Consider the following 22,831-nt stretch of genomic DNA (forward strand, 5'->3'; position numbering starts at 1 on the left):
CCTACTGTATACCCTCCCTCGGGGCTAACATCCTGGGGGGAACACCAGTGAACACACAGAGGATTTTGGGTAGCATGACCGCCGTGAAGCGAGGAGGAGGAGGAGGGAGGCGGTGGCGGAGGGGGGGCGTGTCTTTCTGAACCCAGGAGCGGAGATGGCGGGCGAGTGTCGCAGCCGGCCCTGGCCGTCCTCATCAGGCCTCCAGCCTCACAGAGCACTCGCCGAGTTGCGGGGTCCCTCTGGGCTGCTGACGCCGCCAGTGCCCGCCTCTCACCTCCGTGGCCGGGGGGATGGTGGGCTGCCCAGGGCTCCAGCTCGTTCTTGCCCACAGCCTGGGCAGCCAGTACCGGAGCGTGCGGCAGAAGGCAGCCGGGAGCAAGCGCGCACTCCAACAGCGGCACGAAGTGTTGAAGACAGAGAACCCTGGAGGTGGGCGCTGGGGCCCCCTGCCCGAGGCCCTGGGGGACCAGGTTCTGTGCTCTGGCCAGGGTGGTGAGGGTTGGCACCACAGGGAGAGGGGCAGCTGCCTGCCCAGTGGTTCCTCCTGGCCCCTGAGGCCCCTGGCTCTCACCTCCCAAACCCCAACGTGACCCATGTGCCTCCTTGGCAGATGCCTCGGACCTACAGGGGAGGCAGCTGCTGGCCGGCCTGGACAAGGTGGCCCGCGACCTGGAGCGGCAGGAGAAGGCCATCACGGGCATTCTGCGGCCGCCGCTGGAGCAGGGCCGGGCTGTGCAAGACAGCGCCGAGCGGGCCAAGGAACTCAAGGTACTGCTGGGCCGGGGCACAGACCGGCCCTGGGCCCCCACTCACCGTCAGGCCCCTGTGGGGTCCCGGGAGTCCACGCAGGTGCTCACTGCACGCAGCCAGGCACCATAACCGGATCCTGAACCGGTCGGGGAGGCACGTTGCTGTCGCCACCCCAGGTTCTAGACCAAGGACCAGGCCCTCGGCAAGGTGCCTGGTCCTGATGCCCCCCACCCCCAGACACGTGCCTAGGCGGAGCTGGCAAAACCCGTGTGGCCTCAGCGGGGCTGCCCAGCACCTGCTCAGCACCCGGCCCAGGCTCCCATCAGCAGTGGGGTTTGCCACTCTGAGCTGGGCTGTGCCGGGCTCTGGGATTTCAGCTCGGCCGCCAGCTGCCTGAGCCCAGACACACCACGGAGGGCCGCCGGCTTCCCCGACTCCAGCTACCTGGGCCGGCCCCGACTCTGGGGCACCTGGTGATGTGTGGAGCCCTGGCAGGTGCCTGGCGCCCTGCACCTGCTGCTTCTACAAGTGGTTTCCCGTGTCTTCCCAGCAGCCTCTGCGGTGGGGCTTACCAGTCCTACCTGAGCCACTGCTGGCCACACCTGTTGGTTCACAGTCCACCTTCACCGGGCTTCCCTGGCGTGCCGATTAACAATGCCGGCTGCAGGCTGGTGCCCAGGCTCTCCAGCCTCTCCCACCGCCCCTGAAGCGCTGGGGTCTCCTAATGCCCACCCCAGGACCATCCCTGGGGAAGCGGCTGCTGACCTGGGGGGTCTGGTCCCCACAGAGCATCGCCGAGGAGCTGCTACGTATCGAGCCCGAGAAGACGCACAGCACGGCCGAGTGTGACGCCTTCGTCCAGGCCCTCCCAGGCAGCGGCTCAGCGCCCTTGCTGAAGACCCGCGTGGAGGACACCAACCGGAAATATGAGCGCCTGGTGCAGCTGCTGGACTCGGCCCAGGAGAAGTGGGTGCCAGGCGGGCAGCAGGGAGGTCGGGCTGGGCTGGAGGGGCCCAGCGGCACCCCCCACTCCCTGCTGATGTCCTCAGGGTCGACGTGGCCAACCGCCTGGAGCAGAGCCTGCAGCAGGGCCGGGAGCTGCTGGCCACGCACGAGGCGCGGCTGAGCCAGGATGACACGGTGCCTGAGAGTGGCCCCATCCTGGACAGCAAGAGGCAGGAGCTGGCGGTGAGTGTGGGCCCTTCTCTGTGAGCTGGGCCAGGGCTCCAGGCACGTGTGACGCACCCCTGCGGCCGGTCTTTGGGGCGTGAACAATGCCGTGTGCCCACTGGGTGGTGCCAGTGGAGGCTGGCACCTATGAGGCCTGGTGTTTGCAAACCACGTGTCTGCACAGAAACCCGGCCCCCAGCAGTGTCTGAAACAGCGGACTCGGCACCTGGGCCTGCAGCCCAGCGGCAAGGGGGCTGGCCCCGGGGAGCAGCTGTCTCCCACTCCCAGCCTCTTTTCCGGCATGCTGGGACCCTCGAGTCTGAGGTCTCGTGGCAGGCTCCTGTTTGTGTCCGTCTCCTGTCTCGGCTCAAGGCCTCGTGCACAGGCCATCCTAGCCCAGGGTGCACACTGCTGGCCGTGGGGTTTTTCCAAAGTCAGTTTTCAGGGTCCTGTCATTGGAACGAGATGGAACGTTATGGAAGAGACCCAGTTCCTCCTGCTGCTGGGAGGGACTCTGTCCCAGGGAGGTGGCCCCGGGGACGCCAGCTCTGGCCACAGCGCTATCTCCTTCCCCGCTGCACAGGCCATGGCCTCCGAGCTGCAGGCCCAGGAGGCCCTGCTGGGTGAGGTACAGCAGAACCTGCAGGCAGCCAAGCAGTGCGCCAGCTCCCTGGCCAGCCACTTCCAGGAGCACTGCCCGGACCTGGAGCGCCAGGAGGCCGAAGTGCACAAGCTGGCCCAGCGCTTGGACAACCTGCGCCAGCAGGTGGAGCGCAGGTGAGCACGCCACCCCCGGCATCCTCCGAGGCCACTGGAGACCAGTGACTGAAGTCCCATTTCAAAAGTCATTCCTGCACAGTGGAAAAGCCCCGTGCTGACCCAAGACCTGCGTCCCTTTCCTAAACGCTGTGACCACTTTCTCGCGAGAGTGATCTGAGCCACGGCTGAGTGACTGCCGGACTGCGAATTGTTTTCCTGCCTCATCAGCCAGTGGGAGTTCTTGCCTCTTCATTTTCTAAGAGTCTGTGCAGAATTGGTGTTTCTTTCTTAAATGCTTGGTAGCCTTCACCATCTGGGCCTGGGTTTTTTTGTTTTTGTGAGTTTTTTTTTAAACTACAAATTCCGCCTCCATGTTGAACCACTCTGGTCATCTTTGTTTTTTAAGAATTTATTTTATTTGAAAGGTAGAAGGACACAGGAAGAGGGAGACAGAGATCGTCCATCTTCTGCTTCACTCCCAAATGGCCACAGCGTCTGGGGCTGGGCCGGGGTGAAGCCAGGAGCCCGGAATTCCATCGGGGTCTCCCATGTCGTGGGTGGTGGGGCCCAAGCTCTCGGGCCATTTCCGCTTTCCCCAGTACGTAAGCAGGGCGGCCAGGACTTCAATGGTTGCTGTGGCTGGTGTGGCGTGGCGTGCCATGCCGGCGCTGCAGCTGCTAGCTTAGCCCGTTGTGCCGTAGCACCGACTCCAGGTCATCTCTTCTTAGTGTTGGAAATGGTGTCAGTTCCATCCAAGTAGTTGAGTCTGTTGGCATAAGCAGCTTGGTGGTGCCCTATTAACGTCCCTAGGATTCGAGCTGACGTCTCCTCGTAGCTGAAGTTGTGTCTTGGCTTTGCTCCCGCCGGTCCGTCCGAGAGCTCTCGGTTACTTCGGAGCCAGCTGTTTGGGTGACAGTGCTTTTCCCAGCTCAGGTCCAGCTCTCCTCCGTCGGGTGGGGCTTAGGGTGATGGCTTGAAATTTGTCTGACACAATCGTGCGATGCTGTGTAGCTCCCCAGAAGTGCTGCGCCCCACAAACCCTGGTATATTCTTAGTTCCGGTGAGTTTGCAGGAGTTAACGACCTCCCCTGCAGGTTCTTCTTGGCCCGTGGGGTGCCTGGGTGCTGGAACACCCAGCGGGTCCCTGCCAGTCGGCGTGCACCAGCCACCCTGTCCTCACGGTCCAGCTTGGCTAAGGCTGCTGCGCCCTTACTGGAGAGGGCTCAGGGTGCTCCCCGTGACAGCCCCCGCCCCACGCCCCTGTCCCGCAGGGTCCAGAGCTTACAGGGAGCTGCGGCCGCCTACGACGAGTTCCGCCGCGGCCACGACCACGTGCTCCGCTTCTTGACCAGCATCCCCAGTTACGAGCCCCAGGAGACGGACAGCCTCAGCCAGGTGGAGACCAAGCTGAAGAACCAGAAGGTGAGAGAGCTGCTGCGTGCACTCGCACAGGCAGCCCGGGCGTGACCGAGGCAGCAGCCCCTCTCCGGGGAGGCCGCCAGGCCTCCAGCACCGCCGCCGTCCCGCCCCCTCAGCCGCTCCGCCCAGGGTCCCGTGCCTCCACGGCAGCACAGAGCAGCCCTTGGGGAAAGTCCTGTTTCCAGAGTTGTGCTTCCTGCCCCCTTGGGGTTCCAGGCAGTGCCCTGGGGTCTGAGATGAGGACCCTGGGCATTCTCAGGCCAAGACAGAAAGCCAGTGCTGGGGCAGGAGTAGGTGCAGCAGTCAGGACGCTGCCGGGACACTCACAGCCGGATCACGGGGCCTGGGTTCGAGCGCCAGCGCCGACTGCAATCCGGCTTCCTGCTAATGCGCATGCCGGGAGCCCTGCCGCCCGCGTGATGCACTCTCAGGATCACATGAAGACGGGCACCTGGCGCCCAGAGCACTCGGTGAACGTCCGTCCCTGGCCAACGTTCTCTGTAGGGCCCTGGCCTCGACTCCGTGCCGAGCAGATGCCGCCAGGGAAGCCGCTCATCCTGCTCTGCCATACAGGAGACCGGGTCTCTGAGGACTCCGGCTGCTGCACCCGTGAGAGGTGTTGTTTTCCCCGGTCTGCACTTTCACAGTCTCTGTTGTTCTGCAGAACCTGCTGGATGAGATAGCAAGCAGGGAACAGGAAGTACAGAAGGTGTGCGCCACCTCCCAGCAGTACCAGCAGGCTGTGAAGGTGAGCTTCTGTCTGGGGGACACACGGCGGGAGCTCCTGCCCCGGCGGCTGATGGGCTGGGGGCCCTCGGGCGCTGCTGGGGGCCACGCAGACTGGCACGGCCCCTCAGGCAAATGCCTCAGAGGGAGGGGCTGGGTGCGCTTTGGAAGCAGGCAGCTCTTCAGGGGAGCGTGTCCTCAAGGGAATAGCACACAAGAACAAGGCGGGATGGACACACTTGTGTGAAACACACCACCTGCAGTGGCCTTGGTGCCCACGGTGAAGGGACAGCGCCGCGGGGTTGCGAAGCCACTGCGTGGCGCACAGCTCTAGGCCCGCGAGCCTGCAGGGCACACACGGTTTGCCTCCTTGGGGGCGGATGGGACTGTGGCATACTTGCGTGTGCGCCGCTCAGTGACGTGGCCGTGGTCCGTGATGTCTCGGTTCTCAGCCCCTCCTGGCCTTCAGTCCCGGGCCCAGGGAGAGGAAGCGCTCGCGGCACCTGCCAAGGGCCAGTCTCGCTCGGCAGGAAGGGACGTACGCATGCTGGGTCCCGTCTCAGCCGCCGGCCCGGCCCTGCGCTCTCCCCCAGGACTATGAGTTAGAAGCAGAGAAGCTCAGATCCCTTCTCGACCTGGAGAACGGGAGGAACAGCCACGTGAGCAAGAGAGCCCGGCTGCAGGCCCCCGCCGCCAAGGTGAAGGAAGAGGTGAGCCCGGCGCCGGCGGAGAGCAGGCCGCACACACGCAGGGCAAACCAGGCCGACAGCCCTCCTGGGTCCATGCAGGTTTGGTAGAAGATAAGGAACTGGTTCTTGGGCAGCGACATCGATAGGATACAGAGACGGCCTGGTGTAAGTTTCTAGGCCAGAGCCATGGAGCTCGAGTCGCCTCCCTCCCCTCCCCTCCCCTCCTCCCCTCTGTAAACACACAGTAGAGGGCCGCTAGGACCAGACCCTCACACACAGGAACGTGAAGATTCGCTCGGGGTCGGGTCGCACCGCGGGGTCGAGACTGAAACCTGGACCCCCGACTCTACACCTGGCTGGCTCTCTGCCAGTGAGACTGTCACACAACCCCCGCCACACACCCACACACACCAGACTTGGCAGAAACTGCGCCCCAAGCATTGGCAGCTCCTCGCTGCTCAGCCTGCTGACTTGTGTGCCGGCTTCTTTGCAGGAAGCGGCTCTGGCGGCCAAGTTCACGGAAGTCAATGCCGTCAACAGACAGCGGCTGCAGAACCTGGAGTTTGCGCTCCATCTCCTGCGGCAGGTAACTGATCTGAGGGAGAAATTCCACCTAGAACTCCTCCCACCGGCGAGGGCTCCTCCCTGCAGGCATGGCCCTTCCCTGCTAACGTCTCTGGGCGGTAGCAGCATGGAGGCGGGCCCAGGCCGGCACTCACGTTGACAGGAAGATGGCTAACTTACATATTCAATTCAGTAACCAGCTGCTGAGTGCCTAATCAGGTCAGAGTTATCTTCGAACGTCCATAACGTTTACGATAGCCCCCGCACGGCAAGGGCCTGGGAGCGATGCCATGTCGCCAGCAGTGGGCTCCTTGCCCAAGGGCCTGCCCCCCCGCCCCGTGGCAGACGGTGCTGCTTTGCTGCTGCCCTCTGTGTGTGCAGTGCACTGCACGCGTGTCTGCCGTGAGCCCGGGCAGTGCCCCACGGGTGAGGCCCTCGACCAGCTGACCGCGGCGGGGACGCTGCGGGATCCCTTCAGACTTCTGCACTTGTGAAGTCTTGCCTTGGTTTGACGTCACAAAGCTGGACTCCTTGTTTGGCCGTTTTCCCAAGTAACCCTGCGGCTGACGTGAACCAGCCCTCAGACAGCCCCTCGGGGCCCAGCGGGCAAGCGGTCCAACCGACCCGTGTGCAGGTGCCCCAGACCCCGTGGGCCAGGCGGGGACAGGGGAGGCACGTGCCGCGGCAGTGAGTCTGGCTCTCACCACGTGTGGTCTTCTCCCTCACAGCAGCCAGGCGTGGAGGCGACCCGGGAGACGCCACAGGGGAGCGAGCCGGGCTCGGGCGTGGGAGAGACGTGGAAGATGAAGAAGGAGCTGGACGAGGAGACCGAGAGGCGGCAGCAGCTGGAGAACGAGGTCAGGAGCGCCCAGGAGGAAATCCAGAGCCTGCGCACCCAGCGGCCTCAGGAGGCGGTGGTGACGCAGGAGGTGGTCAAGAGGGTGCCGGACCCCGCGCTGGAGCGAAGCTTCCAGCAGCTGCAGCAGACCCTGGCCGAGGAGCAGCACAAGAACCGGCTGCTGCAGGCCGAGCTGGAGGCGCTGCAGCCCCGGCTGCGCGCCCTGGAGCAGGAGGCCCGCGGCGGAGGCCAGGAGTGCGTGGTCAAGGAGGTGCTGCGCATTGAGCCGGATGCCGCCCAGGGAGACCAGGTCCTGCGCCTGCGCGAGGAGCTGGAGGCGCTGAGGCGGCAGAAGGGCGCCCGCGAGGCGGAGGTGCTGCTCCTGCAGCAGCGCGTGGCGGCCCTGGCCGAGGAGAAGAGCCGGCCGCAGGAGGTGGTCACCGAGAGGGAGGTGGTCAAGCTGCAGAACGACCCCCAGCTGGAGGCCGAGTACCGGCAGCTGCAGGAGGACCGCCAGCGGGAGGGCGCGCTCAGGGAGCGGCAGGAGGAGGAGCTGAGCTTCCTGCAGGACAAGCTCAAGAGGCTGGAGAGGGAGCGGGCCATGGCCGAGGGCAAGGTCACGGTCAAGGAGGTGCTCACGGTGGAGAGGGACGCGGCCGCCGAGAGGGAGGTGGGCGAGCTGGCCCGCCAGTACGAGGACGAGGCCGCCCAGGCGCGCGCTAGCCGGAGGGAGAAGACGGAACTGCTCCGCAAGATCTGGGCCTTGGAGGAGGAGAACGCCAAGGTGGTGGTGCAGGAGAAGGTGCGCGAGATCGTGCGGCCCGACCCCAAGGCCGAGAGCCAGGTGGCCAACCTCCGCCTGGAACTCGTGGAGCAGGAGCGCAAGTACCGGGCGGCCGAGGAGCAGCTGCAGAGCTACCAGAGCGAGCTGGAGGCGCTCCGGCGGCGGGGCCCGCAGGTGGAAGTGAAGGAGGTGACTAAAGAGGTCATCAGGTACAAGACGGACCCCGAGACGGAGGAGGAGCTGCAGCGGCTCAGGGAGGAGATCGTCGACAAGACCAGGCTCATCGAGCGCTGCGACCTGGAGGTCTACCAGCTGAGGCAGGAAATCCAGGCCCTCAAAGACTCCAAGCCCCAGGTCCAGACCAAAGAGGTGGTCCAGGAGATCCTGCAGTTCCAGGAGGACCCCCAAACCAAGGAGGAAGTGGAGTCGCTGCGGGCGAAGCTGTCGGAAGAGCAGAAGAAGCAAGTGGACCTGGACAGGGAGCGGGCGGCCCAGGAAGAGAAGATCAGACAGAAGGAGGAGGAGCTGTCGCAGGTGACGGAGAGGGTGGTGCAGCAGGAGGTGGTGCAGTACGAGGAGGAGCCGGGCCTGCGCGCCGAGGTGAGCGCCTTCACCGAGAGCATCGACGCGGAGCTGCGGCAGATCGACAAGCTGCGTGCCGAGCTGCGGCGGCTGCAGCAGCGGCGCGGGGAGCTCGAGCGCCAGCTGCAGGAGCTGGAGCGCGAGCGCCAGGCGCGCAGGGAGGCCGAGCGGGAAGCGCAGCGGCTGCAGCAGAGGCTGGCCGTGCTGGAGCGCGAGGCGGCCGAGGCCCGTGAGACGGTGACCCGCAAGCAGAAGGTGGTGCTGCAGCAGGACCCCCAGCAGGCCAGGGAGCACGCCATGCTCACGGTGCAACTGGAGGAGGAGCGGCACCGGCGGCAGCTGCTGGAGGGCGAGCTCGAGGCCCTGCGCGGGCAGCTGGCCGCCCTGGAGAAGGCGGAGGTCAAGGAGAAGGTGGTCGTGTCCGAGAGCGTGCAGGTCGAGAAGGGCGACACGGAGCAGGAGATCCAGAAGCTCCGGCAGAGTCTGGAGGAGGAGAGCCGCGGCAAGAGAGAGCTGGACGCCGAGGTGAGTCGGCTGGAGGCCAAGCTGTCCGAGCTGGAGTTCTGCAACTCCAAGTCGTCCAAGGAACTGGACTTCCTGAGGGAGGAAAACCACAGGCTGCAGCTGGAGCGGCAGAACCTGCAGCTCGAGACCCGGAGGCTGCAGTCGGAGATCCAGATGGCCGCGACGGAGGCGCGAGACGCGCGCAGTTCGCCTGCGGCTGACGCGGGGGGCAACCTCGACTCCAGGCTGTGGTCCCTGGAGCGAGAACTGGACGACCTCAAGAGGCTCTCCAAGGACAAAGACCTCGAGATTGACGAGCTGCAGAAGCGCCTGGGCTCTGTGGCCGTGAAGAGGGAGCAGAGGGAGAACCACCTGCGGCGCTCCATCGTGGTCATCGACCCCGACTCGGGCCGGGAGCTGTCCCCCGAGGAAGCCCACCGGGCCGGGCTCATCGACTGGAACATGTTTGTGAAACTCAGGAGCCAGGAGTGCGACTGGGAGGAGATCTCAGTGAAGGGTCCCAACGGGGAGTCCTCGGTGATCCACGACAGGAAGTCCGGCAAGAAGTTCTCCATTGAAGAGGCCCTGCAGAGCGGCCGGCTGAGCCCCGCGCAGTACGAGCGCTACGTCAACAAGGAGATGTCCATCCAGGAGCTGGCCGTCTTGGTGTCCGGGCAGAAGTAGGCGCAGCGCCCATGCGGAGCCCAGCATCTAGCCCTCACCCTCGGCTCACAGAGGAGCGAACAGGCACCAACTCACGGCAGGCACCTCCCGTCTCGGCTGTCGTCCTGCCTGCCCGAGTGACCGCCCTGACCCCAGTGATCTCAGAACCCCAGTGCCGTTCCTTTTTCTCCCTTCTCTCACGTTTTCCCAGCAACAGATTCCATGTGATGCCTAGAGACCATCTGTAAATGACCGGTGCACGAGACCATGGCACACGAGCCTGCTCCAGGCAGCAAGGGCCTGCACTTAGCCAACGGCCAGATGCCGTGGCCGGAAGGACTCCTTCCGTGGGCCTTTATCTCACCGGAGGACCAGGCCCCTGAGGGCTGCCTGCCTGCACCTGTAATCCTCCAGGGTTCTGGCCAAGAACCAACTTTGCCTCAGAGAGGCTTCCTCCGCACTCGCTCTGCTCGTACGACACACCTGGGCTTTGTGCCAGAAAAGGTGCACGGGACCCAGCACGGTGTCTGGGCCTCGCTGCTACGGTGGACGAGAACTGTCAGCCAGACTCTCCCAGGAAAACGCACCGTCAGAGACTGTTCTATGGTTCTGAAATGGAAGCATCTGAGTAGTGGACTGTGTTGCTGTTAGCCCTGGTTTAAACGCCTTACAAGTCTTGCTTATGATCTCACCGGTATTTAGGTATATCAGACAGCTGATTATTCACCAATTAAGTTTCTGGTTCTCTGCATCTCTATAACCCTAACCTTGCATGTATTATGTAAGAAAGTGGCAGGCAATAGGGAACTGTATTTATAGCATGAAAATAAAAACCTGGTGGCTTGATTCTCCTCTCACGGCAAGCGTGTTTCGTCCCCTTTGGCATCTGAGGCCTCTTCTCCCCTCTTGGAACTACAATGGACAGTCCACATAGCCAAGCCCCTATGGGAGGAACAATCACTTACAAAGAGGGTAGAAGTAAAAGAGGAAAAACGTGTTGGAAACCTTGAAAGAATTTATTGAGTTGCTTTATACAAGATTAACAATTTCCACACCACCCCCTAACACCAACACGGTGGCTGCACAAAAAGCCACAGCCCCTCTCACACCTAAGAAACGGCCACGCCTGGGAAGTGCTCAGAGACCCTCTGCTGCACCCAAGACACCAAACCCCTGCAGCACCGAGGCCCTGAGCCACTCTGCCCAACCCTCCGCTGCAGCCGGGCCCGTGTATCTGCCTTGCCATGGCTGCTTAAGTCACTCACTCTTCCATTACCACAAATAAAGCATAAACAAGAAAAAGAAATCTCAAACTCCCCATCAAAGAAACATTTCCCTGAGGCAAGAGGCATCACTAGATTCCTAAAAAGAGGGTTTCCTGCTCCAGCTGCACACTCAGTGGTACGTGGGAGGAGGGAGCACCAGCAGGGAAGGGAGGGGGAGGGGCTGGGACCCGGGTGTCACGGGCAGAGAACGCCCACTGCTCAGCCTTCACTGACGGCCTCTGCTCTGCTGGCTCTGAGCTCAGCTGTACAAATCTCTTCTTTGGCTCTTCTGCTACTACCTAAGACTATTCTGTAAACAAACTGGAAATCCAAGTTGCAAAACACATACATAATGAAGGGATAAGGAGTCCGTGTAGCCCAATGTAAAACACAGATCGGCTCTTATGTAAAAAAGCGATCAGAGCAGAGGCCGGCGGAGGGCTAAGAGGCTGCACCCCTCGCTCCTCGAAGGCAGGAACTGAGCTGCTGAGCAGGGTGCCCTGGGAGGCAGGGGCCCCAGGGCTGCTCGAGTTTTCACACAGCTGTGCGTGTGCCACATGCACACCCTCAACATGTCTGAAACGGCTTAGCGGCAGCAGTCAGGTCAGACTCAGCGTGGCACAGAAGTCACAGGACAGGCAAAGGCCTTCAGAGTCCCTGTGAAACCGCCACTGGCCGAGTGTGACCCAGCACGCAGTCAGCGTCCCAGCCTGCCTCGGATCCACTCTCCCCTCCTCCGTGCGGCTGTCTGGAGTCCAGGACTTCCAGGCCTATTCGCACACGGCAGACCTTGCAGAGGCCTGTTCCCGCAGCTCTGCCCAAGACTGATGTCTAAGAGTTAAGACAAACCGGAATGTCTATCTATGACTTGGACCCCCTCGTTATCCTTGGCCCTCAGAGAGGTCAAAGGCTCTGGGGCCCGGCAGTCCACCCACGTGAACTCTGGAAAAACAAAACAAGAGCCCTGCTCAACAGGGACCTGGGATTGTGGGGCCCAGACGACCTGCAAGGCAAGACAGCACAGATCGTGATGTGCAACTGTAAAAAACTCAAACAAAACTGGCTACGTCTTCAATACAGACACATCTTCTAAAAAGGTCTCCACAGCAGGTCCACTCAGCGGGCTGAATGGATGTGCACTGTCAAATCCTGCCCCACCATAAAGGCACTGGAATTACATCTTCCTAAAATATGATGTGTAAAGAATTGTCCCAGTCCATCCAATGCATTTAATGGTAACCATGAAAACTGAGCCCAAAATAGGTGTCTTTAAAAATCCTATTACAACTGTTGAATCTACAAAGGTCATTTCTCTGTAAGAGCTTCATTGTCAGGTTCCCAGGAGAAACTGGCCCTTCACAATGGCCAGATATTAGATGTTCTCAGTATTTTGCAAAGAGATCAGGTAGGTCTCCCAGCCTTGCCTGTGGCCAGAAGGAGCCCCTGGCCGCTAGGTGCCAGGAGGCACTCGGGTTCGGATGGATTTGAACCACAGCTCTGCCGCCAGTCTTGTAAACACACGCTCCCCTGCCCAGAACTGCCCTCCGACCACCGTCGGGCAACAAAGCCACAAGGCCGCAGGCACCAGTGTCGTGAAGCGCCTCGTCAGTGGCTCCCTTGGTTGAAGGCACCTCAGAAGTGCCAAGTGCTCCACTCAGGACTCACACCTGTTCCCAAAGCAAACCAGCTGGCATACAGAGGACAGCGAGGATCCGTGATCCAAGACCTACACAGCCAACGTCGGTCGAGCCTCTCCTTAGGAGCAGTCATAATTTCCGTGGTACACCGGGCCCCTTCCCGTGAAGCTGAGAAGCATCTGAAAAAGAACAAGCGAAAGCAGAACACAGAGAATCAGGGAACAGGCCTCCGACGCCCCCATGGCAGCAGTAGCCAACCCTCAGGAGGGTCACTTAATACCTCTGAACGCAGAGCAAAGGCTCCAACAGCAAACGACCGCCAGCGGCCATGTGTGCGTGCCACTCGCGGCAGCCTGCGACATGCATGGACACGGGTGCTGTGCAGGCGGCGGCAGCTGCGCACGGCTCACGGATGGCAACTCCGCTATGCAGCCCGGTCACTTTAAGTCTCTGGCTATCCCTGCCTTGCCCTGGTAAGGCCTCCTGACCATATAAGCTCAAGGTAGCGATGACCACTCCTCTACCATCAAAAAAAAAAAGACCCTCGGGTTAAGCAGAAACAAACTCAAAGACACGAGCATGCCACGTCCACACGGGGAAGAAATGTAAGCTAAGCAGACACCAGCCATGGCTGACGTGCCGACACGCAGGCAGCTGGCCCCTCGCGGCCCTCACGTGACCCTGCAACTGAAGTCCACTGAGGGGAGGAGGGCCACTTGGATCAAACTGCTGTTTGAGCAGAGCTGCTTTTCTGATAGCCTTTTACTATCCTGAGGAAAAAGAGGAAAATGGCGATCCTTTGTGGGGGGCGGAGTCCCACAGCACACCGTCTGCTGGCAGCGTCTCTCCCATCGTTTTCTCTGCAAGAGTAACTCTGCCCAGCGCAGGTCTCTCTCAGCACACTCACTACCACTCTGTGCCCTGGGGGAGGGAGCACACTACCACTCTGTGCCCTGGGGGAGGGAGCACGTACCACTCTGTGCCCTGGGGGAGGGAGCACACTACCACTCTGTGCCCTGGGGGAGGGAATGCTACCACTCTGTGCCCTGGGGGAGGGAGCACACTACCACTGTGCCCTGGGGGAGGGAGCACACTACCACTGTGCCCTGGGGGAGGGAGCACGCTACCACTCTGTGCCCTGGGGGAGGGAGCACGTACCACTCTGTGCCCTGGGGGAGGGAGCACGTACCACTCTGTGTCCTGGGGGAGGGAGCATGCTATCACTCTGTGCCCTGGGGGAGGGGAGTCACTGCAGCTACTGCTCTCCAGAACAAAGGGCTGACTGTGGGCATAGGTGGGGCCCTCAAAGATGCAAACTGCCCCTTGGAGGATTCCAAGTCCATTCCTGACCCAGCAGGCCTCAGGCCTCAGGCGCCACAGATCAGGAGGGTAACTGGGACATCGTCCCCCAGTCATGCTTGGGGCAGGGCTGGAGTAGGAAGAGACTACTCGGTCAAAACCAAGACATCATGAAGCTTCCTGCACCAAATTCCACAAAATGCACCCACGAATCACGAGTCCAGGACAAGGCAAAGCCACCTGGGCACAGGCGTCTCCGTGCTGCCCTCGGTCACCACGCCAGGTCTGAAGCCCTGGTCCGCAGCGCCTGCGGCCTCACTCCTGGCTGCTCCCGCGTCTCTGCTTCCCCTTCCACGTCTGTGCAGGCTTAGGAACTGCTCCTGTCTGGGACACTCGCTGGCATCGGAAGTCGCTGCCCTTCCAGAAAGCCCTTCGTGCTACGTGGATTTTCCCTCCGAGGGAAAAGGAACTTCAGGGAGCCTCTGGTTACTGCTAGCGCTGGGAGGGCACAGCTGCTTGGATTTAAAAGTCTTGTTGCGCCTAGGTAGCCCGAGGATATGCACCACTACCTGCCTTGTTTCTAAATCAAGAGACGGCGAGCTGAGCAGCAGGAATGCCTCGGCCTCGCTCGCAGGACCCACAACCTTCTCTGTAATCACCCAGTCGAAAGCTGGCTAAGCAACAGCTTCAAGTGGGGACAGACGGGAAGTGCAGAACCCCTTGTCATTCGGAGCACCCACAGAGCCAGAGCCTTCAAGGACAAACCAAGACGTCAACACAGTGACAACAGGCCACGACACTGAAACCCTCAAGAGTAGACAAGCGGCTACAGGTGGAATGGGGAGGAGCTCACAGTGCACACGGCACACTGCCCATCTGTGATTACCTGGCAGAGTCTGCGGGATATGGGTGGACAAGGCAGCGTGTGGGAGAGGCGCTGCGTGGGGTGGGCTGGGGTGCAAGCCAGCCAGAAGACCTGAGAGAAGACAGGAGGGAGAAAAGAACAAAACACACACATTGAAGACGGGACAGGAAAGTGCCTCTGGCAGTTACGAGCCACAGATGACCTGCTGGACTGGTCTGGGCTCCACACCCGAGGGAGAGGGCTCACAGTCCCCAGAGATGTTCCCCCCCAGCACACGCCAGACACACACACACACACACGAACACAGTACACACACCACAGGGACCCGTGGTCACAGCCCAGAGGCTCCCCAGGATAGAGAGCAGAAACACCTACTGGGGCTGAGGCCGTGGTGAAAGGTGCCAGGGGCAGGGCCTGTGACGATGGCATCCTTGGAGACCCCTGCTCTGGCAGAGGAGTCGGCGCTGAAGGAGAGCACATGGAGAGGAAACGGGACGGGGGCTATAATTCCCAGCGAGTTCGAGTTCATGGCCCCAGGCAGCTTCGGGCTGGTGGACTTGTAGGACGAGGACAGCAGGTTTAAAGGAGAAGAGCTGGTCAGCAGCACAGCCCCACTCGTTCCTTTCTGGGGAGGAAACAGCCACAGTGAGAACTCTGCTCACGCTCACAGGTAACCCACGAGCCAGCCTGAGCCACGCAGGACAGGGGCACGTGCATGTGGAACGCCCCTGTGCCAGCAACCCTCTCCCTCCGCAGCCCACAGAGACGACATGCAGTGGTTTTCAGGGTACAGAGTCAATTTTTAAAACCAGGATATTAAATATGCCTTTGTGGAGAAATGGAAAATATATGCATCAATATCCACAAACGTCCATGTAGACAGGCACTCACGTGTGCATGGACACTGACAGCCACAGCACACACACAGCCATACAAAAGGGCATGAGAAACATGTGAAAAAACTATGTGGGGATTTCAAAAATTTTTGCACCACAATAATTTATCTTTAAATTCCATTTTCCATCAATGCTGCAAGTACCCTCTTAAGCTATCAGTTATATATTAATCTTTGTTTTTAAGAAGAAACAGGGAAAACAAAGTGGTGGGAAGAGGGAAGTGATGCCTCCCTAGACAGACATTTCTGTCATTGTTTTGCAACCACAGCTAGAAGGGTGTATTGGGAAAATCAAAGAAAAAACTCTTTCTCACTTCCCCAACCTGTGTCCAAATTGCTAAGAGCAATGCCCAAGCAGGACTCCTCACTGTTGGCCTGCGTAGACTACCTCTCCCCCTGCAGAGCCACTGAGAAGGTGCCCACTCACTACCGCCGGCCACTGACAGCACTTCTACCCCCTTGCTCAGAGAGATGGGCAGATCCTGCGCCTCGGGGTGCACCCCAGACTGAGACTCCCTGCGGGCACGGTGCTGAGCGGTCCTGCGGCTCCATCAGTACCCCTACAGAAGTCACAGCACCCTGGGCTTCCTGTAACCAGAAAGGGACACCCGAGCTCACATCCCCACCTAACCACTGGTCTGGGATCTCCTTCTCCACCCAGGGCAAGGCAAGGGGGGTGGGCTGGGCTGCCAGGATACTCACTGGCAAGGAGGCAGGCGCCGCCACACTACTGACCGCAGCCGGCTTCAGGGAGGAGGTCAGTAACTTCGCCACTCCCTGGGTCCCGCCACCAGCATCTCCATTGGGACCACCAGGAGGAGCCACCAGGGTCAGCTTCTGGGAGACAGGGGGTTTCTTCACGGCAGAGCTTGGCGCAGGCCGGCCGGCTGGCTGGCCTGCAGAGGGAGGCTGCACGCTGGGGAACAAGGGCTGGGGGGGAGAGCTCTGCACCGGCGCTCCTCCAGCAGAGGAGCCGCCAGAAGAAACCCCGTGTTTGGAGACTGAGCCGGCAAAGGGGTTATTCTTGTAAGACGGCCCCGCAGAGCTGGCTGAATGCGGCTTGGCTGCATGGCTCAGAGCAGTGGAGGACGTGGCTGGGGTCTTCTGAGAGCTGCCACCGGAGGCTGCCGTGGAGGCCGGTGTGGGGGGATGGAGGCCCTGGCCTTTGGCCGCCGTCTTCACCAGCTGCAGGAGGGAACGGTGGCACTGCGCAGAGGAGGCCTTTGGGCCTTGGAGCTTATTTACAAAAGGGGTGGGGGGGGTGAAGCTTTTCTGCTGCTGGGTGCCTGCGTGAAGGACTCTGACTTGGGGGCCAGGCACACCAGCCGCCACCGGGGGTCCGTGAGGCGTCCGTGGCAAGCCATGGTGCTTTGCTTTGGACTGGTGAGCTTCTGGCAGGCCCTTGCTGAGGGGAGCCTGGCAGGAGAGCTCTTTGTAGCCAGAACTCTCTGCTTTTTTCTCCTGAGATGGCTGCCCTAGGGCCAAAGCCTGTTCAGCCAGAAAATTGAGGGGGGATTGTAGAGAGCTAGTGGGCTGGGGGGCAGAAGGATTGGGCTTCGCAAAGTTCCTTTTCTCCTCCGTACACAGAACACCTCCAACTTTGTCTGCAGACGCTTTGGAAGGTACAGGTAGTGTGAATTCAGAGCTCCCTGCTGCTCTGCTACTCAGCACAGCCAGCTCCTTGGACACGGATTCCACCGAGGAGGTTGGATTACGGCCCAAGTCTTCATCCAGTGAGTCGTCCAGGCAGACAGGAGCAGGGCTGACGGGGCCACCAGATGGCTGTGATGGGAGCTCTCTGCTTGTGGCCCCAAGGCTCGGGCCTCCGCCCTGGAGTTCTGAGGACAAAGCTATGGAGCTGCCCATCTGTCCTGACGGGACAGAAACTTTTTTATCAGGTTTAGCAGACGATTCCTAGAGGAAAACAGAAACACTGATGTGGAAAGGTATCCAAAGGTCCTAACACTTGCCCGTTGTGAGAACAACTGAAGATGCAAAGAACTGTGCCTTCTGTGTCATCCCAGACAAAGGATGGCAGAGAGCAGGTATCTGCCTCTCCTATCTATCTTTTAGCTACTTTTAATTTTACTTTCATGGACTTGAAATGCAGAATACTTGAAATATGGACTTGAAATACAGAGCGGGAAAGACAGAGCAATCTTCCATCCACTGGTTCATTCCCCAAATGTCCTCAACAGCCAGGAGCCAGGAACTTGAACCAGGTCTCCCATGTAGGTGGCAGGTGCCCAAACATTACAGCCATCATCAACTGCCTCCCAGAATGTCTCTGAAGGAAACTGGATTGGAAGAGGAGCAAAAGGGACTCAAACTGACATACCAATATGGGATGCGGCTCTCTTGAGTGGCGGCTTAACCCTCTACAACACCTGCCCCTGCCCTGTCTTCCAGTGATGCAACTTTAGCACCCTCCAGCGTGTGTCCGGCTGGCCAGGCTGGATTTACCCCAGCAGGCTTTGTTGATAAGGACGCCCTATCCCCACCTCCACACAGGGAAATGTTCTCTGTTCCTCTAAGAGTCTAGTAAGACTCATGCAGAGAGGTCCTGCCTACTGGCATTCACACGACCTTGGAGAGCTACCACCCACAATCAGGCTTAGGCGCAGCATGAGAATGACCTGAAACCAGTGTTCCTTTCATCCTTGATATTCCCAGCACCTGTCTCCTCAGTCTAGGTTCCAGAGAATAGGGTCCATCCTGTCACGCCTGCATGCCTGGTACTTAATGCTGCGTCTTAGACATTATAGAGCTCAAAAGATGGTTGGGAGTAAGTGATCCACACATCTCACAGGCTGCTCAGGTACGGGGAAGGCCACCAGTAAACAGCCACTGCTCTGCCTCAGAGGTTTCTGTGGCAGTGTCTATTCTGCACTCCTGTACTTGCTCCATTGTTACTGTCACTCTAGGCTGTGCCACACAGGTGATGAAACATCTCCTCCCTAGAGCCACACCTACCTTCACAGGTACACAGACATGTCTCCCCTTCACATCTGCAGGGGCTCACACAGAGGGCAGCCACCAAGACCCCACTTAATCCTCAAACAGGCTCAGCACTGGGCCAGGTAGGGGCTATTCGACAGAACTGAAGCTAGAGGGGGTTAAAGCCCCCCACCCTCCCCTCCAAGGCCTCTGCCCTGGGGCACCTTCAAGAGTGCCATCCACAACTGCTCCCAGAAATGGACCTGCCAATCTTAACAAGTTGCCACAGTTACTGAAGAGGTTTCCTGAGCATGGCTGGCGTGTGTCCTGTGCAGGCTGACTCACCTTCACTTTGACCTTCGAAGGGGCCATTACTTTCTTCTTGGCCCTGTTCAAAGGAATGGGCACAGAAAAAGGTTGAGAGGCTATCCAGAGAAGGTGACACAGAGCAGCAGTCCTGAGAAGTGCAGACACTGAGATACTCACAGGATTGACGTCAGGTGTCCGTGGCCTCGTCGGCTCTCCTTAAACAGAGTCCTGAAAGACACAGTACACTGGGCGTTTGCATATGGCCTTGGGTCACTGGGCCACAGAAGCACCTAGTGATCCTAGTACTCAGTGGCTGCTCCTCATTAACTACCACGTGATAGGTGAGCAGAATTTCAAGTCAGAGGATGAAAGAAGTCTGGGCTTTATCATGAAAAGCTATGGCTCTGCCTGAGATTTCTCTTTCTACATTTCCCAAAAAGGCGGTGGCAGCTTCCTCACTCCTACTGCCATCCCTCCCAGGAACAAAACGTGGGGTGACCCACAGTGCGTGCTCTTCCAGAAAAACTAAAGTTTTCTTTATACGAGTCCAAACTATATGGAGAGAAAAGCAATCCCAAAGGCTCCGTGATTGGTCCAAACCACAGCTCAGTCAGGTCCAGTCAAGAAAACTAGCTCCAGGGCTGTCGCTATGGCTCAGCAGGTTAAAGCCCTGGCCTACAGAGCCAGCATCCCATATGGGCACCAGTTCGAGTCCCGGCTACCCTATTTCAGATCCATCTCCTTGCTAATGTGCCTAGGAAAGCAGCAGAGGATGGCCCAAGTGCTTGGGCCCCTGCACCTGGAATGAGCTCCTAGCTTTGGATCGGCTCAGCTCTGGCTGTTGCAGCCATTTGAGCCATCAGCAGATGGAAGACCTCTCTCTGTGTCTCTAGCTCTCCCTGTAACGGTCTTTCAAATAAATAAAATAAATCTTAAAAAAAAAAAAAAAAAAAAAAAGAAACAGAGAAAGAGAACTAGCTCCTACTGACACTTCCTGTCCCACATTATACCTCCACTCATGGGAAGCAACATCACACGAAAGAGCCACTGAGATGCAGGGCTGGCACTCAGTGCCAAATGGCAAACAGTCCTGCTACTCACACACGAGAAGACCAGGACGAATCCAACTCTCAGCTTCTAGCAAGAACCACCAGCCCAAAGAGGAAAATGCACACTGACATGAGAGGAGTGAAATGAAGTGGGACAAAGAACAGCAAAGACAAAACCCCACGTGTGACCGCCCTTCCTCACAGTCCCTGTGTGTCCCTGTAGTTAAGGTGTAGGACAGGACAGCCCCACAGTGGCCCGGCTCACCCACTTGGCCACCTGCAGGCCAGCCCCACCTGGCCACACTGGCTCTCACCTGGCTTGCATCCAGCCTTTGGGCCACAGTGGCTTCACCTCAGCATCCAGAAAGGCCTTGACACAGTCCTCCCATGCCGGGGCCTTGCTCCTGTCCAGGTCGTGACTTTCCAGTTTGATCTTCACCACTTGGCAAAGCAGCTCTCTGAGGAGTAGGCAGAAATCACAATCTCCAAACTGCCCCAAATGCGCTCTGAGCAGCGCTCATGCGAGCAAATGGCCCTAGCTTTCCTCAGCCACAGCAGACACGCTGACTCTGGCCCCCACACCCTCCGCGAGGCCCCAGTCTGAGCACACCTGATTTCTTCATTCCACTGGAATTTCTTCCGGGGCCCCATTATCCTTCTGCCTCCCTTTTCTTCATCTTCGTCTTCATCGGAACAAATCCGTTCTCTCTGCTCTTTGTCCTTCTCCTCTTCCAGCATCCTATAAGAGCATGAACAGAATTAAGCGGGACCCTAAAGTCCTCTTGCCACCTCTTCCTCCAACCCCCTAAATATCTCAGACTGGCCAGATCAATGGTGACAGTGCTCAAGAAGAGTCAGGGTCTCCTGTGGAAATGGAAGTAAACACTGGGAAGTGTCGAGAAGAGAGGACACAGGCGCCACGGGAGACACTTACTTGGCAACCTTTGCTTGCGTGTGCGCCTGGCATTCATCCTGGTACTTGGCCATCTGCTCTGGCATCGCTCGGCTGATGGCTTCCTTGAGCTTCTGCAGAGGCTCCTTTAGACGTCCCCCCTGCAGGACACATCACACATCTGGACTGTGCACCACACTCACACTGAGGACACACAAGGGCAGCGTGGAAAGGACAGTGCAGATGCGCCACCCATGGAGTCTCATCTGGGCTCCAAAGCCAGAGCTGCACGCCACAGCCACCCACCTGCTCGTAGAGGTGAAGTTTCCGAGCACGCTTGACCAAAGCATCCTTACTGCAGGGCAGGAATGAGGCGAGATAGGCGTACACCCCAGAACGGACCTGGCTACTCAGCTCACGCACCTGTACCTCTATACTGAAGAACAGAAGAGAGCCGTCAACGGTGGGCAGTTCGTGGAGGCCTCTCTCTCAAGAGGTCACTCTACATGGAGTATAAAGCTAAGACTCTGGCCGGCGTCGTGGCTAATCCTCCACCTGCAGCGCCAGTACCCCGGGTTCTAGTCCCGGTTGCTCCTCTTCCAGGCCAGCTCTCTGCTGTGGCCTGGGAAGGCAGTGGAGGATGGCCCAAGTGCTTGGGCCCTACACCCGCATGGGAGACCAGGAGAAGCACCTGGCTCCTGGCTTCGGATCAGCGCAGCACTCCAGCTGCAGCGCGCTGGCCGTAGCGGCCATTTAGGGGGTGAACCAACAGAATGGAAGACCTTTCTCTCTGTCTCTCTCTCTCACTAACTCTGCCTGTCCAAAAAAAAAAAAAAAAAAAAAAAAAAAAGCTAAGACTCGAAGCAGCTCAAGCCTGATCTTGTAGGCTACACAGCCTAAGACAAGGCTGATGATCTTCAGACATCACACAATGAGAGCAACTCCCAAACCCCGTGAATGTGGGCAAGCATGGGAAGTTCAGGCTCTCAGGCCAAAGACAGGAAAACAGAGCCCAAAGGGCCAAATTTCATAAACAAAGTAAGCACAAAAATTTTCAAAATGGAAAGTAACAAGTTGCTTGGGTTGAGAGGAAATACTTTCTATAAGTGTTGTTTTCAGTTCCCAGTTCTACCTGTGGTTATGAGGTCAGGGAAATCCTCACTCCTCCAGTTTCCCCATCTAAATAACCAGAAGAACGTTCCTTTTCAATGTTTTGAGCTCTCCGCATATGACACACTCAAGTGGGTTCCTTACGGACACAAATCTCTTCTCCACAGTGACCCCTGGGCGCTGTCTGCAGCCCGTGTTTCCCGACCCAAGTGGTCAACCCAGATGTGGCCAGGCAAGGGCATTTGCTAGATATGCTAGAACATTCCCAGGTCCTGACAACCGTTCTTACACATGCACAATCCTGTGCTGAGCAGCCAGCTCCCCCTGCTACGTACAGTAACCAGGGAGCAGCTGTGGAGCTGGAGGCCAGACACACGTTTCTGGCTTAAATTTTTGTGCTGAGTTTTTTGCTTCTTAACCCAATTCACACTGTGCAGTGCCTTGGATCTGGGAGAATCCTGTCCAGGATGATGTACACAAGCACTGGGAGAAGTGAGAGCAAGACGACGATTAGTCCCTAATGTGGAGCACGCCCAAGCCACCTCGCTGTCACTCATTCTTCTAGCTTCTTAGGGAGGCAACACCTGCTCTCTCTCATCTCCTCTTGCCAGAAAGTCCTCTTACAACAAGTCTGACTGTTAGATACAGTGTCCCAATAAGTCTGCTGCCTGACATTCATGAGGTTGAAAACAAGAATTTAGTGCATCCATTTGGTTTTTGTAATACAACCATAGCAGAAATGGTAAAATCCAGATAGTCTCCTCTCTTATTAGTGGCCACCTTTACGGAGTTCAGCAGCACGTCCTCTCTCAGGGCCTGCGCAGGCCTGGAACAGCAATTCAAACAAACAAACAAAAGATACTCACTCCAGCAGGATGCCATTGATCTCCTGGGTGAAGAACTTCTGTCTGCTCTCTCCATCAGCAGCTCTGGCAGCCTGGTTCACAGCAGACAGGAACAGCTGTTAGTGCATGCGCCCCCGCAGGCACAGTCACTCACCAGCACCTTCCCAACCCTGCCCTAACCCCAAAATCAACTTCACCTGTGATCAATACGCTTTTCAAATGCTGCCGCAGCATGTCTACACTACCTGTTCTTCCCAGGACTTAAAGCAACAGTCATATA

The 22,831-nt window shown here is 58.8% G+C and overlaps 2 protein-coding genes across 4 annotated transcripts in view; one reads left to right on the forward strand and one right to left on the reverse strand.

Moving 5' to 3' along the window:
- The window catches only part of PPL (periplakin), a 43,385-nt gene extending 33,091 nt beyond the window's left edge, over positions 1-10,294 (forward strand). Inside the window, exons 13-22 of the mRNA XM_051836139.3 lie at positions 332-429; positions 611-768; positions 1,538-1,716; positions 1,800-1,938; positions 2,504-2,697; positions 3,951-4,101; positions 4,763-4,846; positions 5,418-5,534; positions 6,007-6,099; positions 6,806-10,294. Of these exons, the coding sequence (XP_051692099.3) occupies positions 332-429; positions 611-768; positions 1,538-1,716; positions 1,800-1,938; positions 2,504-2,697; positions 3,951-4,101; positions 4,763-4,846; positions 5,418-5,534; positions 6,007-6,099; positions 6,806-9,469 (3,877 nt within the window). The 3' untranslated portion in view covers positions 9,470-10,294. The remainder of the gene's footprint in view (positions 1-331; positions 430-610; positions 769-1,537; positions 1,717-1,799; positions 1,939-2,503; positions 2,698-3,950; positions 4,102-4,762; positions 4,847-5,417; positions 5,535-6,006; positions 6,100-6,805) is intronic.
- A 151-nt stretch (positions 10,295-10,445) lies between these two features.
- Positions 10,446-22,831, reverse strand: part of UBN1 (ubinuclein 1) — a 32,777-nt gene continuing 20,391 nt past the window's right edge. Inside the window, exons 8-18 of one of the 3 annotated variants that reach the window (XM_051836140.3) lie at positions 22,573-22,643; positions 20,903-21,032; positions 20,639-20,757; positions 20,315-20,443; positions 20,019-20,162; positions 18,833-18,883; positions 18,692-18,734; positions 16,112-17,323; positions 14,890-15,139; positions 14,536-14,625; positions 10,446-12,529 (exon numbers count right to left, since the gene is read on the reverse strand). In XM_051836140.3, coding sequence (XP_051692100.2) covers positions 12,480-12,529; positions 14,536-14,625; positions 14,890-15,139; positions 16,112-17,323; positions 18,692-18,734; positions 18,833-18,883; positions 20,019-20,162; positions 20,315-20,443; positions 20,639-20,757; positions 20,903-21,032; positions 22,573-22,643 — 2,289 coding nt within the window. In that variant the 3' untranslated portion in view covers positions 10,446-12,479. Of the gene's footprint in view, positions 13,121-14,535; positions 14,626-14,889; positions 15,140-16,111; positions 17,324-18,691; positions 18,735-18,832; positions 18,884-20,018; positions 20,163-20,314; positions 20,444-20,638; positions 20,758-20,902; positions 21,033-22,572; positions 22,644-22,831 lie in introns of all 3 variants that reach the window. The other 2 variants (XM_089321267.1, XM_051836141.3) reach the window with 2 other exon arrangements.

This window comes from Oryctolagus cuniculus, chromosome 19 (genome assembly GCF_051225735.1).
Source record: "Oryctolagus cuniculus isolate XC-2025 breed Fujian yellow rabbit chromosome 19, ASM5122573v1, whole genome shotgun sequence".
Lineage (NCBI taxonomy): Eukaryota > Metazoa > Chordata > Mammalia > Lagomorpha > Leporidae > Oryctolagus > Oryctolagus cuniculus.